A 14926-nucleotide genomic window follows, 5' to 3' on the forward strand; every position below is an offset into this window, starting at 1 on the left:
TCCCTCAGCTCTTTAGCTCAAAGCTAGCATTCTACCACTTGAGCCACAGTACCACTTCTGGCTTTTTCTGCTCATGTGGTGCTAAGGAATTGAACCCAGGGCCTCATGCATGCGAGGCAAGCACTCTACACTGAGCCACCTTCCCATTTGTTCATTCTTGGGCTTCTTTGATTCTTCAAATCAGTATGGTAAGGAATTATTAGCAAGCCTGAGACTGCTACCCTTAGAGCTGGGCTTTGGCTGGTGTCTGGGAGTTTGTTGGGGAAGGAAGGGTTCCTTGTGCTGATATAAAACTTCATTACACTCCTTGTGCCTAGGCGCTTTGCACTCCTCGTGGGGCTCTTGCAGAACATCTGCTTTCCTGGAATTGTGAGGTAGGCTAGACAGAGCTGTTGCCATGTTGGTCCCTAATAAAACCTATACCACTGCATCTCTCATGTGTTTCCCCAGGGAAAACACCACACAAAGTTGCTTTGCTTTCTTCAAAGGGCACACAGGGCTCTGTGTGGAGGTGCAATAAGGCTTAGTAGTTCTGTTTTGTTTTCTTTTGGTTTTGGTCGGTCGTGGGGCTTGCATTCTGGGCCTGGGGACTGCCCCTCAGTTCTTTAGCTCAAGGTAAGCACTCTATCACTTGAGCCACAGCGCCACTTGCTAGGCAGGTACTTGACTGCTGAACCATGCCTCCAGCCCTATTTTGTACACCAATCGCAACTTTTAAGGAAGAGTCTGTGGAGCAGGCATGGAGCTGCCCCGTGTGTACAGGAGGGCAAACAATATTGGCCACTTGGACAGTGCTCAGGCCCTCTAATACTGGCAGGCGTGAGAGCACGCGCACACACACACAACCAAACAAATAAACAAACAAAAAATCCCAGAAGGTTCTGAGGTTCTGGTGGAAATCATTTGGTCCAAATTAAATTTCCTGAGGAGGAAGCAGCCACTACTCACCTGTTATCCACAGGTTCATGGTGTTGCAGATCTCCGTCTTAAATTCATGCGTGTTGAACCAGGACTGTGGGAAGCAGCAGCAGAAGCTGGTGTACACACCTTTGCTCAGAAGTGATGGGAACTTCTGCAGAGGGGTGGGGAGGGCACAGAGCACAGCCAATGTTCTCCGCATTTCTGTCTCCAGAAAAGAGCCTTGACTTCAGAAACGTCTGTGACCAAATTCTGGCTGGACAGCAAGCTGTCTTCTTGTTCCTTAGGGAGCATTCTGGGTCTTGGGCTGGCCCCATCCTTAAGGTCAAGTCCTCAAGCATCCTGATAATTATGCGGCAACCCCTACTCTCCCGAGAACCTCTATGCCTAGTCATTTGGTGCCCCAGTGCCAAGATGATAATAAGGCAGATAGCCCCAGAGTACTATCTCCCAAAGATCCTTGTAAGCATTGGGGTATTCTTGTGCATTTTCCCCCATTCCTAGAGCTTGAACTCAGGGCCTGAGCACTGTTCCTGAGCTTCTTTTGTTTAAGGTTAGCACTCTATCACTTGAGCCACAGCACCACTTCCAACTTTTTCTGTTTATGTGGTACTGAGGAATGGAACCCAGGGCTTCATGCATGCTAGGCAAGCACTCTACCACTACGCATTCTTGTGCATTCTTCACTATGACTGAGCTCAAACTATACATTTACATCTGACTATACCTATTTAATATTACAATACAAACACTTCTGCAAGTTATGATATATTCTTTGGAATTGTTTTTCACCAGTGACCTTCATGATATTATCTTGAGTGGACATAGCCAAAAGTATTTACACAGACCCATCAGTGGAGATTGTCTTGGTCTCAAGACATTACATATTACATTGAATATTTTTGTTTATTATGCTACCTAGCATAATAAAATACTTGACACTAGTATTAGTTCTAGACATCGAGCAGATAGACACTCAAAACTGCTAAATGGTTGAAGGTAGTGCTATGACTCAAGTGGTAGACCACCAGCCATGAGCACAAAAAACTCAGGGACAGTGCCCAGAGTTCAGGCCCTAGGACCAGTGCATGTGTGCGTGCGCGTGCGCGCATACAGACACACACACACACACACACACACACAAATCTGCTGATGAACAGAACATGTGAATAGAAACAGTTTCTCTTAAATACTAGATTATGACCCTAAAACAAAGTTAGAAGATTGGTCTTCTTTTTCCCTCCCTCCCTCCCTCCTTCCCTCCCTCCTTCCCTCCCTTCCTTTCTTTCCCTTCCCTCCCTCCCTCCATTCCTTCTTTCCTTCCTTCCTTCCTTCTTTTCAGATAGGGTCTCACTGTGTAATCTAAGCTAGCCTTGAACTTGAGATCTTCCTGCCTTTATCTCCTGAGTACTTGGGTTAAAGGTATTTTAATCCCCCTGGGCACTGGTGGTTCACACCTGTAATTCTACCTATTCAAGAGGCTGAGATCTGAGGAGCCTGGGCAGGAAGGTCTATTAGACTCTTATTCCCATTTAACCAGCAAAAAGCCAAAAGAGTTGGGCGCCAGTGGCTCACACCTGTCATCATCAGGAGGCTGAGATCTGAGAATCACAGTTCAAAGCCAGCTCGGGCAGGAAAGTCCGTGAAGCTCTTATCTCCAATAAACTACTAGAAAACTGGAAGTGGCGCTGTGGCTCAAGTGGTAGAGTGCTAGCCTTAAGCTGAAGAGCTGAGGGACATTGCCCAGGCCCAGAGTTTAAGCCCCACAACCAAAAAAAAAAAAAAAAAAAAAAGCAAGCCAGAAGAAAAGCTGTAGTTCAAACTGGTACAGTGCTAGCCTTAAGCAGAAAAGCTTAGCTTAAGGCTAGGACAGTGCCCAGCCCTGAGTTCAAGCCTTTTTGGCACAAAAAAATAATAGCCAGGTGCCAGTGGCTCACACCTGTAATTCTAGCTACTCAGGAAGCTGAGATCTGAGGACTGCACACACACAAAAAAGTGAATAGAAATCTAAGTTCTTTCCTTCTCCTTCCTTCCTTCCTTCCTTCTTTCCTTCCTTCCTTCCTTTCCGCCTTCCTTGTGGTAGTACTGGGGTTTGAACTCCAAACTCTGTGCTTGCTAGGCAGGTGTTCCCCTTTGAGTCTTGCCTCCAGTCCTTTTTGTTCTGGTTATTTGTGAGATAGGGTCTGGACATGATCGTTCTATTTATACCTCTCCACCATTGCTGGGATACCAGGAGCTGTCACCACACCCAGCTCTTTCTGTTTCAATGGGATGTTACAGTTTTTTTGTTTGTTTGTTTGTTTGTTTTTGCCAGGGCTTGCCTGGGACCATGATCTTCTCATGTAGCAGGGATGCCATGCATAGACCACCAGTACCCAGCCTAATGTTCAACTTTTCTTTTTTTGTTGTTGGGGGGGGTCCGGTCGTGGGGCCTGAACTCTGGGCCTGGCGCTGTCCCTCAGCTCTCCAGCTCAAGGCTAGCGCTCTACCACTTGAGCCACAGTGCCACTTCTGGCTTTTTTTTCTTTTTGCTTATGTGGTGCTGAGGAATTGAACCCAGGGCCTCATGCATGCAAGGCAAGTGCTCTACCACTGAGCCACCTTCCCAGCCCATAATGTTGAACTTTTCTAAGCAGTAGCTGATGCTTACTTTTAAAAGAGCCTCTTCATAGTGGGACCTGGGTAAATGGAACAAAATGATGGCATAATGTTGGGCTATTCGGTCAAACAGCTTATGCTGGATTTCCTTGTTCGGCTGCCAAGAATAGAGATGGAGAAGGAATTACTAGAATGCCTGTTGCAACATCCAAAGGGCTGGTTTCTTCTTTTGCAGTACTAGAGTTTGAACTCTGGGCCTCATACTTCCTAGGCAGGCACTCTACTGCTGAGTCTTGCCTCTAATCCTTTCTTTGATTTTTTTTGAGACAGGGTCTCCCTTCCTGCCAGACATGTTCCTGGACCTAGTCAGCCTATTTTTTACTTCCTACCTTGCCTGGCATGACAGCTGTGAGCCAACATGCCCAACTTCTTCCTTTGAGATAGAGTCTTATGGACTTTTCTTCCTGGGTAAATTTTAAACAGTAACCATTCTAACCTCAGTTCCCCAGATAGTAAAGATTATGGGATTGAGCCACCAGTGCTCAACTTGGGATTCTTTTTATTTGTCTGTTTCTTGTCTGGTTTTTGTTTTGGTACTGGTCCTGGGGCTTAATCTCAGGGTCTAGGTACTGTTCCTGAGCTTTTTATCCTCAGGGCTGGTATTCTACCATTTGAGCCACAGCTCTACTTCCAGCTTTTCTGGTGGTTAGATATAAGAGTCTACAGGATCGAGGATTCAAAGCTAGCCTGGGCAGGAACATCCATGAGATTCTTATCTCCAATTATCCACCAGAAAACCAGAAGTGGCACTGTGGCTCAAGTGGTAGAACACTCGCCTTGAGCTGAAGAGCTGAGGGACAGCACCCAGGTCCAGAGTTCAAGCTCTATGACTGACCCCCCCAAAAAAATGATAATAATAGCCAGGTGCCAGTGGCTCACACCTGTAATTCTAGCTACTCATGAGGCTGCGCTCTGAGGACCTCAGTTTAAAGCCAGCCTGAGCAAGAAAAGTCTGTGAGACTCTTATCTCCATAAACTACCCAGAAAAAGCTGGAAGTGGCACTGTGGCTCAAGTGGCAGAGTGCTAGCCTTGAGCACAAAGAGGCTCAGGGACAGCACCCAGGCCCTGAGCTCAAGCTCTAGGATTGGAATAACAACAACAACAACAATAATAGCAATTAGGCTGATCCTGGTAGCTTATGTCTGTAATCCTAGCTACTCAAAAGGCCGAGATCTGGGGATCAAGGTTTGAAGCTAGCTTGGGCAAGAAAGTCCTTGAGACTCTTTTCTCTAATTAACCACCAAAAAGCCGGAAGTAGAGATATAGTTCAAGTGGTAGAGCACTAGCATGAACACAAAAGCTCAAAGAACAGTGCCATGGTCATGAGTTCAAGCCCCAAGATCAGCACAAAATTAAAACCAACAAATAAAAAATATCTTAAGTGATAGAGAGAACCAATTAGATTGGTTTTACCTGGTACTTCTCATGAAATATCCACCAGAAGCTATCCAGCCATATGGCTTTGGGAGAATGAGAAGAGAGAAACTTCTCTAATTCTCTATCTGAACAGAAACACTTCAAAAGAAACAAAATTCACATTATTATTAATATGCTTGTTATTGCTATTATTATTTTGGTTTACTGGAACAGGGTCATGCTATGTAACTCAGAACTGACCTTGACTACTTGAACTCACTCACATTCCTTCTACCAGTGCTGAATTCCAGGCATGAGCCACTATACTGGAACTTTTTTTTAACTTTTAAGTTTTGTTTCAGGCTATACTTGGGTTTGAACTCAGGGGCTCCCAAGTCAGGTGCTCTACCATTTAAGCCACATCCCCAACACTTGTGCTTTGGTTATTTTTCAGATAGTATCTGACACTTTTCACCTGGGCTAACCCGAACCATGGGCCTCCTATTTTCCATCTCCTATGTAGCTGGGATCACAGGCCACAGGCATGCCCCAATGCACATGATTTTTTTTTTCTTAATTGCTTCATTTAAAATGTGGTTTCCCTCTCTAGTAGCTTGTTTATTGTTATTAAAGGCTCTGCCACCTGCCAGTCATCTGTAGATATATTGGGGTCATCACAAAAGTCCCTAACCTACTAGTGAGTGTCCAAGATTTGCATGGCCAGCTGTTTTTAGTTTTCAAGATTTTTTTTTTGGTGGGTCTTTGGGCTTGAACTCTGGGCCTGGGTGCTGTTCCTGAGCTCTTCAGCTCAAGGCTAGCACTTCACCACTTGAGCCATAGCTCCACTTCCAGCCAAGTGTTTTTAGATATTCTCACTTAACCTGGCAACAGCCATATGAGCACCTAGTATTGTCACAGAACAGGAAAGAAGATCTAAGATGTGGAAGAGCTTGGCAAGTAGTACAGCAAGCCCGGACTGCATCCCAAACTCTTCAGTCAGAAATGACCAACCTTAACCCATATGGGTACTAAACAAACCTGAGCACATGTATTCCCAAAGTAAAGCAACCATTCATGAGCTCAGAGCTGCAGAATACTTAGCTTGCTGTCCTAATATAACATATAACATTTACTGAATGTTTCCTGTGTGTCTGTCCTGGGCTCTGCACCTGCCTTCCTCATCTTGCTCAAATGGACTGACTCAGACACAGCCAGGAAGCAGGAAGGGCCAGGAAGAGAAAAAGGAGACAAAGGGAAAGGAAGGCATGGAAAAAGGGGAGGGCATAGAAAGAGAGGGAGGGAAGAAGAGAATGGGAAGGGGGAAGACAGAGAGAAACAGAAGGCAGGAGATGGGTGGATGGTGGGTACACAGGTTGGAATGGAGTAAGGGGGACATTCTGAGATGACAGGTCCTAGGAGGCTGAAATCTGAGGATCCAGGTTTGAAACCAGCCTGGACAGATTAATCAGCAAAACACTAGAGAGTGGCTTTGTGTGGCCACTTTGTTGCTTATGTGGTAGAGCATCAGCCTTGAGTGAAAGGGCATCAGGTACATCCACAGAACCTTGGCAGGGTGTTCTGGGCACAGCTCTCAAGGCTGTGCGTTCACCCAAGGGGCAGGAAGAAAATATTCCAACTAATGTCTGTACATTAGTCACTTTTATGTTTCTGTGACAAAATGCCTGAGGAAAGCAACTTAAAGGTTTATCTGAGCTGGTAGTTTCAGAGGCTTCAGTCAGGTTCTCTGGCCCTTGTAGCTTAGTAGAGGCTGACAAAATGGTAGCAGAAGTGTGGCAGAGGAGGTTGATCATCTCATGGTAGCCAGGAAGCAGAGAGAGAATGAGGAAGGGGACAAAGGACATGCCCCCAGTGACCTACTTCCTTCAACTAGGCTCCACCTCGGAAGCATTCCACCACTTCCCAACAAAAGCCATCCAACATTAAGGCCATCAATGGAATAATCTATTGTCAAAGGCAGATTCCTCATGATTCAATCATCTCCCCAAAGTCCCACTCCATATATTACACAGGGATTGAGGCTTTTGCACATGAGCCTTTTTGATGGAGAGGTCATACCCTCATACCCGTAACAATTTGATTAAAGGAAAATCAGCTTACTGATATGCACTGGAGCAGCTAACCACACAATGTGCAGTGCATATAGTCTATAAGCAGACATTATCCACAAAAGTGCTCAAAAGTTTTTGCTAATAAGATACATCATCAAAACACCCTGAGGATCTGGGCATTTGTGGCTCATACTTGTAATCCTAGCTACTCAGGAGGTTGAGATCTGAGGATCATGATTCGAAGCCAGCCCAGGCAGCTAAATTTGAGAGAGACTCTTACCTCCAAGTAAGCAGCAAAAAGTCAGAAGTGTAGCTGTTGCTCAAATAGTAGAGGGCCAGCTTTGAGTGAAAGATCCCAGCAAAAACACAAGTCCCTAAGTTCAAGCTCCAGTACTAGCACAAAAACAAAACAGGTGAGTACTAGTGGCTCACACCTGTAATCTTCAGCAGTCTGAGATCTGAGAATCACAGTTTGAAGCCAGCCTGAAAGTGGAGGTGTCACACAAGTGGTAGAGCTCTATCCTTGAGCAATAAAGCTCAGGGACAGTGCCCAGGCCCTGAGTTCAAGCCCCAGGACAGGCCAAAAAAAAGCCTAAAAATACCCACCTTAAAGACCACTGCTGGGGTGGGGGGAGTATAGTGGTAGAGATGGGAGGGCAGGGATGGTAGGGGAAAAACAAAGGAGGAGGCAACAATACTTGATAAGAAATATACTCATGAAGAAATCATGTTGAGCGAGGTAAGCCAAGAGCAAAGAGATAAAAGGTACATGGTCTCCCTGATAAGTGGATGTTAAATCCAAAGTGTTAGGTGATATGACAAAATTAACAGGACTTAAGAAACAAAGAACTTCCACTCATCTGGTCGAACCACTACTAAATAACCCCATGCTGCTGATCACATGTATGTGTATATGTGTACACCGTTATATGTTATAGACCGTGATAGACAATTTGCTCCAGGAAAGTTAGAATGAGTTTGTGACTTTAAATGAGCATCATTATTCCACAATACTGTGAAATTTGGGAAATTATGTAATCACTTAATCACAATAAAAAAAAAACCACCAGAAAACTAGAAGTGGCACTATGGCTCAAGTGGTAGAGCATGAGCCTTGAGCTGAATTGCTCAGGGACAGCTCCCAGGCCTAGAGCTCAAGCCCCACGATTGACAAAAAAAGAGAGAGAGAGAGAAAGAGAGATCTTTCATGCGATTGTTTCTAACATATTTATAAGATTATGTCTTAGTTGCCTTGTATGCCCCTCCCCCATGGTATAACCCCTGCTTTCACTACATCATATATGATGTTGGTATATGTGGAGGGGAAGGGAAAAAACAAATTGTTAAAACAGGCATACAGGATGACCCACTGCAACAATGAGATGTACAAGTCGTTATGTTGAAAAACGAACTTTACAAGTTTGGTTTGGGGGTGGGAGGGGAGGATACAAAGGGATGGGAAGGGGAAACAAAGGAGGAGGCTACAATGCTTGATAAGAAATGTACTCATTATCTTACCCATGTAATTGTAACCCCTCTGTACAGTATTTTCACAATAAAAAATAAAATAAAATAAAAAGAAATGTGCTCATTACCTTGCTCATGTAATTGTAAACCCTCTGTATGGTATTTTCACAATAAAAATCTTACTTGAAAAAAAGACCACTGCTCTGGGGGAAGACAATGAGAACATGGAGTGAACTCGGGCTGAGGTTTAGAAGCTTAGCTCAGTATGTGGCCCTGGTCAAGTTTAGAGTTGTTCCTGAAGTATATGAAGTATTATTAAAGGGGGCCAATTGTTGTTCCCCACCCATGGTGCTGCCTAGTGAGGGAAGAGCTATGGGGCAGGTGGGAGATCACCTGCCTGCACACTTTCCTTACCTTGCCACTTAAAGGGTTTTTCTCGGCCCGGATCACATTACCCACCATGTCACAGAAGTCCACTCCATTGGGAAGCTCGTTAGGATTCTCTTCATTAAATGGAGGATGTTCGTACCGCTCTGCCAGCAGATTTTTATCTGCTGTTTTCTGAAGCAAATAAAGCAGGTTATAAAAATAGGGTCCAGGGGCTGGGAATATGGCTTAGCATGCCTAGCATACATGAAGCCTTGGGGTCCATTCCTTAGTACCACATAAACCAAAATAGCCAGAAGTGGCACTATGGCTCAAGTGGTAGACTGCTAGCCTTAAGCAAAAGGAGCTCAGGGACAGTGCCCAGGCCCTGAGTTTAAGTCCCAGGACTGGCAAAAAAAAATATCTATATCTATATCTATATACAGGGTCCATCATTTTGACAGTTTACAACAATAACATACCTTCTTTTTTCTGTGTCTGACCCTTTCTGACACTGGAGTCAGGCTCTGTCCATTCAAGTGTGTCAAAGAACCTCTAGAATTACTGCGCTATTGTAAGCCCTTTGAAAAAGGGAAGCCAGGCACTGGTGGCTCCTGCCTGTAATTTTAGTCACTCAGGAGCCTGAGATCCAAGGATTGTAGTTTGAAGCCAGCCCAGGCAGAAAAGTCCATGATGACTATTTTGTTTGTTTGTTTTTTTGGTCTGGTCGTGGGGCTTGAACTCTGGGCCTGGGCGCTGTCCCTCAGCTCTTCAGCTCAAGGCTAGTGCTCTACCACTTGACCCACAGTGCCACTTCCAGCTTTTTTTTTTTTTTTTCTGCTTATGTGGTGCTGAGGAATCGAACCCAGGGCTTCATGCATGCAAGGCAAGCGCTCTACCACTGAGCCACCTTCCCAGCCCCATGATGACTATTATCTCCAATTAACCACCAGAAAACCAGAAAGGGAACTGTGGCTCAGAGTGGTAGAGCATTAGTCTTGAGCAAAAAAGCTCAGGGACAACACCCAGGTCCTGGGTTCAAGGGCCATGACAAGAAAAAAATAATAATAAATGAAAAGGAACCATGGTTTTCTTCATTCGAGTGGTTCCCTCCCCAAGCACCATGTTCTCCCTCCCCAGGAATAAAATTTAATTCAGGCCCAGTAGAAATGGTAAAAAGTAGCTGTAGTCCTTGGTCCTTACCCTTTTTGGTATGGAAACCCTGCTAGTCCGGAGTTCTGAGCCTTTGCAGGTAAGTAGAAATCTTTTCGAACTCTTGTCTAAAGGATGGAGGAAGAGAAACCAGAAATGAGAAGCCGTGGGCTGGGCCCACGGCTGGGTGCTGCATGACTAGAACTTGTCATTCAACAGACGGGCCCCATGCTGGCCTTGCTAGATCCCCACTGTGTCCCTGACTTACTAAGGTCCCCTTCCCTATCAGATCAGAAGCAATTAGGGAGCGCAGACTTGCCTCTTGGCCCTTGATTCTTCAGCTGCAAAACCTATCCAATGGCACCTACCTCCCAAGTGGACCATTATGAAGACTTCACAAGGACTGCCAGTGCCCGGATCACATGTCACATAGTAGGTGGGTCCTGCATCATTCTCCCTACTTCTTTTCTTGACATCATCAGGAAGTCAAAGATTGTGTGTGTGTGTGTGTGTGTGTGTGTGTGTGTGTGTGTGTGTGTGCGTGTGCGCGCGCTGGTACTGGGGCTTGCACTCAGAATCTGGGCTCTGTCCCTGAACTTTTTTTGCTTAAGGCTGGTACTCTACTGCTTGAGCCATGCTCCCCTTCTGTCTTTTTGGTAGTTAATTGGAAATAAAGAGTCTCAAGGACTTTCTTGCCCAGGTTTGACTTTGAATCACAATCCTCAGCTCTCAGCCTCCTGAGTGGCTAGGATTACAGGTGTGTACCACTAGTGCCTGGCTTCAAGAAGTCAGAGTTAAGGCTCCTTCAGAGGCAGGACAAAAAGATCCTCATCTACAACTCTGGAATTATTCTCTGTTGCATTTCAAAAACTGAACAATCAGAGTTAAGGGTATAGCTCAGTGGTGGAGCCCTTGCTCAGTGTGTGCAGGTCCCTGAATTTAGCCCCCAGCATCACAGAATGCCAAACCAGAGCCAGGGCCTAAAAAACTCAATACTAAAAAATCAAACTCCAGACAAACACTGCTAAGGCTTGAGAAAGTATTTTTGCCTCTGTCTGCTGGGCTGCTGCGACTTTTCTCTTTTAAAATATTCTTCTCCATCTCATATTTCTCAATCGCCTTCAAAAATCAGAAGAAAAAAAAAGTGGCATTAGGGGTTAGTGTAAATCCTGGGGAAGGGAAGGGCAGGGGTTGGAGGGGTCCAGGTCTTTTTACTTGTTAGTATCCAAAAGGCTTGGAGCTCCATACCGGGGGGGGGGGGGGGGGGGGGGGGAGAAGCAAAGTCAGCTGCATCTCTTCCCCTAGGTGATAGGACCTGTGGCCACTGATGTCACTGACAGCTTCCTTCCCTCCTCCACATCCCTCCTCAGTGTTACCAACACATCTCCCAAACCAGTACCCTCTTGTGCCCACCCCCTACACCTCTGAGGGGTTAAAACAGAATTCTGATCACAGCATCATAGGTTATAAGCCATCGTTTGATCTCTCAATAGGAGTAGGTAATAATAGCTACCTTCCAGGGTACAATCATGTAAAGTGCTTACAGCGTATTTGAAAACACTAGCACCAACCTGGCACAGGTAGCTCATACCTGTAATCCTAGATACTCAAGAGGCTGACATCTGAGGATCACCATTCCAAGCCAGCCCAGGCAGGGAAGTCCATGAAACTCTTATCCCCAACGAACCACCAGAAAACCAGAAGTGGCTCCATAGCTTTGAGCAAAAAGAGATCAGGGACAGAGCCCAAGCTCGAAATTCAACACCACCACCACCACCACCACCCACCCACCCACCCCCAACACTGATAAACCAAAAACAACAATAAAAGCCCACTAACACAGCCAGGCACTGGTGGCTTATAACATTACTCCTAGCTACTCAAGAGACCAGACTGGATGCCAGACTGAAAGATTCTTTTTTTTTTTTTTTGGTCATGGGGCTTGAACTCTGGGCCTGGGCACTGTCCTTGCGCTCTTCACCTCAAGGCCAGCACTCTACCACTTGAGCCACAGCACCACTTCCGGCTTTTTCTGCGTATGTAGTGCTAAGGAATCGAACCCAGGGCCTCATGCATGCAAGGCAAGCACTCTACCACTGAGCCACCTTCCCAGTCCCTTCTAAAAGATTCTTACCTCTAATTAACCAGCAAAATGCCAAAAGTAGAGATGTGGCTCAAGTGGTAGAATGCCAGCTTTGAGAGAAAAAAGCCAAGCAAGACAAGACTTTGAGATCCTGAGTTCAAGTTCTAGTACCAGCATGGGCATGCATATGCACACACGCACACACACGTGCACACACACACATACCTATCACAGGAACAATCAGGGCTGCTCCCTACCAGGTAATTAATGCTATGGATTGGCATACGGTCAAAAATCTTCTCTTGATCTAATTCCTCACCCCCCAATATAATAAAAAAGAAAAGAAGGAAAGATGAAGCCAGTGATTCTCTAGTTGTACTGGTTGAAAAACCAAGAGGCCAGCCAGCGCTGTGCTTGGATAAGAGAGTTACCTCTGTTCCAGATGCTGAGTGACACCTCCAGGGCAGAGTGGATGCTAAAGAAACCACCTGGCAGTGAATGCTGGGTGAGAAGTGAACTATACAGCGGGACCAGGAGGAATACAAAGGTCATGGCAGACGGTAACCCAAAGAGGGAGACAGGATAGGCCAAGGACGGGTTGCTGGCAGTAGGCAGTCAGTGCCAGCCCAGTTGACCAGCTTCCTGGGCCACGAGCAAGAAGGACCAGGAAGGGGTCCTCCCGCCCAGGTCACATGGAGACTCCAGGCTGCTCCTGGCAGCCCCATCCTGGTTGTGAGTGACAGTCAAGAACACCCAGGAGGGCTGGGAATGTGGCTCAGTGGTAGAGTGCTTGCCTAGCACCCATGAAGTCCTGGGTTCCATTCCTCACTACCACATACACAGAAAAAGCCAGAAGTGACAATATGGCTCAAGTGATAGAGCCCTAGCCTTGAGCAAAAGAGGCTCAGGGACAGTGCCCAGGCCCTGAGTTCAAGCCCCAGAGTGGTTAAAAAAAAAAATCAAACACGCAGGAGAGCTGAGGATTCTAGGCAGCTTCCTGCCAGATCCTACCAGGGAAAGAGAGAGACCCTTCATTGTTTCTTGAGGTTTAAGTTCTTATTTTAACTATATACCCACCAAGAGCTTGGGCAAGCCTCGAGTCCCTGGCACTGTGCTTAAAGACACAGTGACTGAGCCAGGCGCTGGTGGTTCATGCTTGTAATCCTAGCTAGTCAAGAGGCTGAGATCTGAGAGTCATGTTCAAAGCCAGTCTGGGCATGAAAGTCCGTGAGGTTCTTATCTCCAATAAACGACTAGAAAACGGGAAGTGGCACTGAAAGTGTAAAGTGCTGGCCTTGAGCTGGAGAGCTCAGGAACAGTGCCCAGGCTCAGAGTTCAAGCCCCATGACAAAAAAAAGACACATTGACTGGGACAGGGAGTGAAGTAGGACAAAGGTCAGGCCTGTAGAAACTGCGAGACTACTGCAGAGGAAGCGGGCTGGCTGGAAGTCTGAGGGTCAGCTGCTGCAGGCCAGCGTTGGGCCCAGACTGCCAGTGGGTGACCTCTATTATAGCTGAAAAAGCTTGTGGGTTCGGCCGTGAACTTGTGCACAGCACACAGGGTTCCCCAACAGTGGTCCCCTTCATCACAGTCTTCCCTCAGCTGCCAGGTATGCAGTGAGGTGGGTCACCCGGCTGACTGCCCCAGAGGCCTCACAGCTTTGAGAACCAGGTGCCTGGCATTAACTCTCGGTCCGTGGCTATTACTTTGCTGTTCTCATTTAGAAATATCTAAATCTATCTTAGAGATTTTTTTTTAGATCAATGTCTCATACTTCTTAATTACTGTAAAAGAGAGAGATAATCAAACATACACTGGTGCTCCAACCAAAGATAGTCAGGAAGATGGTGTTCCTCCACCTTGCCTGAGCTGTGTCACCAGTGCTTCTTGCTGAGCCCTGAGAACCCCTGCCCTCCCCGCCACCCAGCTGTGTGTGCGTGTATGTATTTGAGAATTCTTGGAGGGCCTGTTTTATATATTTTCTAACAAAAATGAATAAAAAGCAGCTTTTAAGTTTCTAGTTTGCAGCCTGGCATGTAAGGAGTTCAGCAGTCATTGCTCTGCTATAACAAGTACAAAGCAACAAAGGAGAAGAAACTGAACCATGTTTTAAAATAAACAAAGGGTCTCTAAGCCAACACAACTTTTTTTTTTTGGGTCGGTCTTGGGGCCTACATGTTGTTCCTCAGCTCTTTAGCTCAAGGTGAGTGCTCTACCTTTTGACTTTCCTGCCTGGGCTGCCTTTGAACCATGATCCTGAGATCTCAGCTTCCTGAGTAGCTAAGACTACAGGCCTGAACCCAACACAACTCTTGAGGACCCCCAGACCCTTCCTTCCCAGAGGCCTGGCCTCAGCCCCAGTGCCCGCAACTCACCAGGCTATTGGTCATCTCATTGAGACTCAGGTCTATTCCACCCATCCTTTGGTTCACCTGCTGCATGGAGCCAATAAGGCACGCTAGGAGGCAAGTTTGTTAAGGAATCTCTCCACTCATGATTTCCTCTGCACACTTTTGATCTTGTTAAAGTATGAATGAAAATCTATCATATTGTAGACATCGTACCCACAATGCCACTTTCCTAGAAACTCTTGGAATCTCGGGACATTCTGGAGGGGGATGGACAGGATCTCATTAAGTAGGCCAGCCTGCCTCAAACTTGTGATCCTTTTGCCTCAGCCTCCTAAGTAGCTGTAACTATAGGCATGGAACACATTGCTTCCAATGTTTTTCATATACATACTTTTTTTGCACAATTACAGTCTCAGTGAAAGCCTGTTTTACTCTGTCTTCTCTTCTACCCTCACTTTCTATATAGCTAAAGGATCTTCATAACAATCATTTTCCTTTTTTTCT

At 46.0% G+C, this 14926-nt stretch overlaps 2 protein-coding genes across 2 annotated transcripts in view; both read right to left on the minus strand.

The window, feature by feature from the left end:
- Josd1 (Josephin domain containing 1) overlaps positions 1–14926 on the minus strand; it is a 312495-nt gene that overhangs the window by 262224 nt on the left and 35345 nt on the right. The gene's annotated exons all lie outside the window — the stretch shown is intronic.
- Positions 1–14926, minus strand: part of Fam227a (family with sequence similarity 227 member A) — a 42872-nt gene that overhangs the window by 24392 nt on the left and 3554 nt on the right. Inside the window, 7 exon segments of the mRNA XM_042693054.1 lie at positions 949–1072; positions 3569–3673; positions 4991–5092; positions 8884–9030; positions 10039–10115; positions 11037–11106; positions 14447–14529. Of these exon segments, the coding sequence (XP_042548988.1) occupies positions 949–1072; positions 3569–3673; positions 4991–5092; positions 8884–9030; positions 10039–10115; positions 11037–11106; positions 14447–14529 (708 nt within the window).

This window comes from Dipodomys spectabilis, unplaced genomic scaffold, assembly GCF_019054845.1.
Source record: "Dipodomys spectabilis isolate Male_0828 unplaced genomic scaffold, ASM1905484v1 ptg000163l, whole genome shotgun sequence".
Classification (NCBI taxonomy): domain Eukaryota; kingdom Metazoa; phylum Chordata; class Mammalia; order Rodentia; family Heteromyidae; genus Dipodomys; species Dipodomys spectabilis.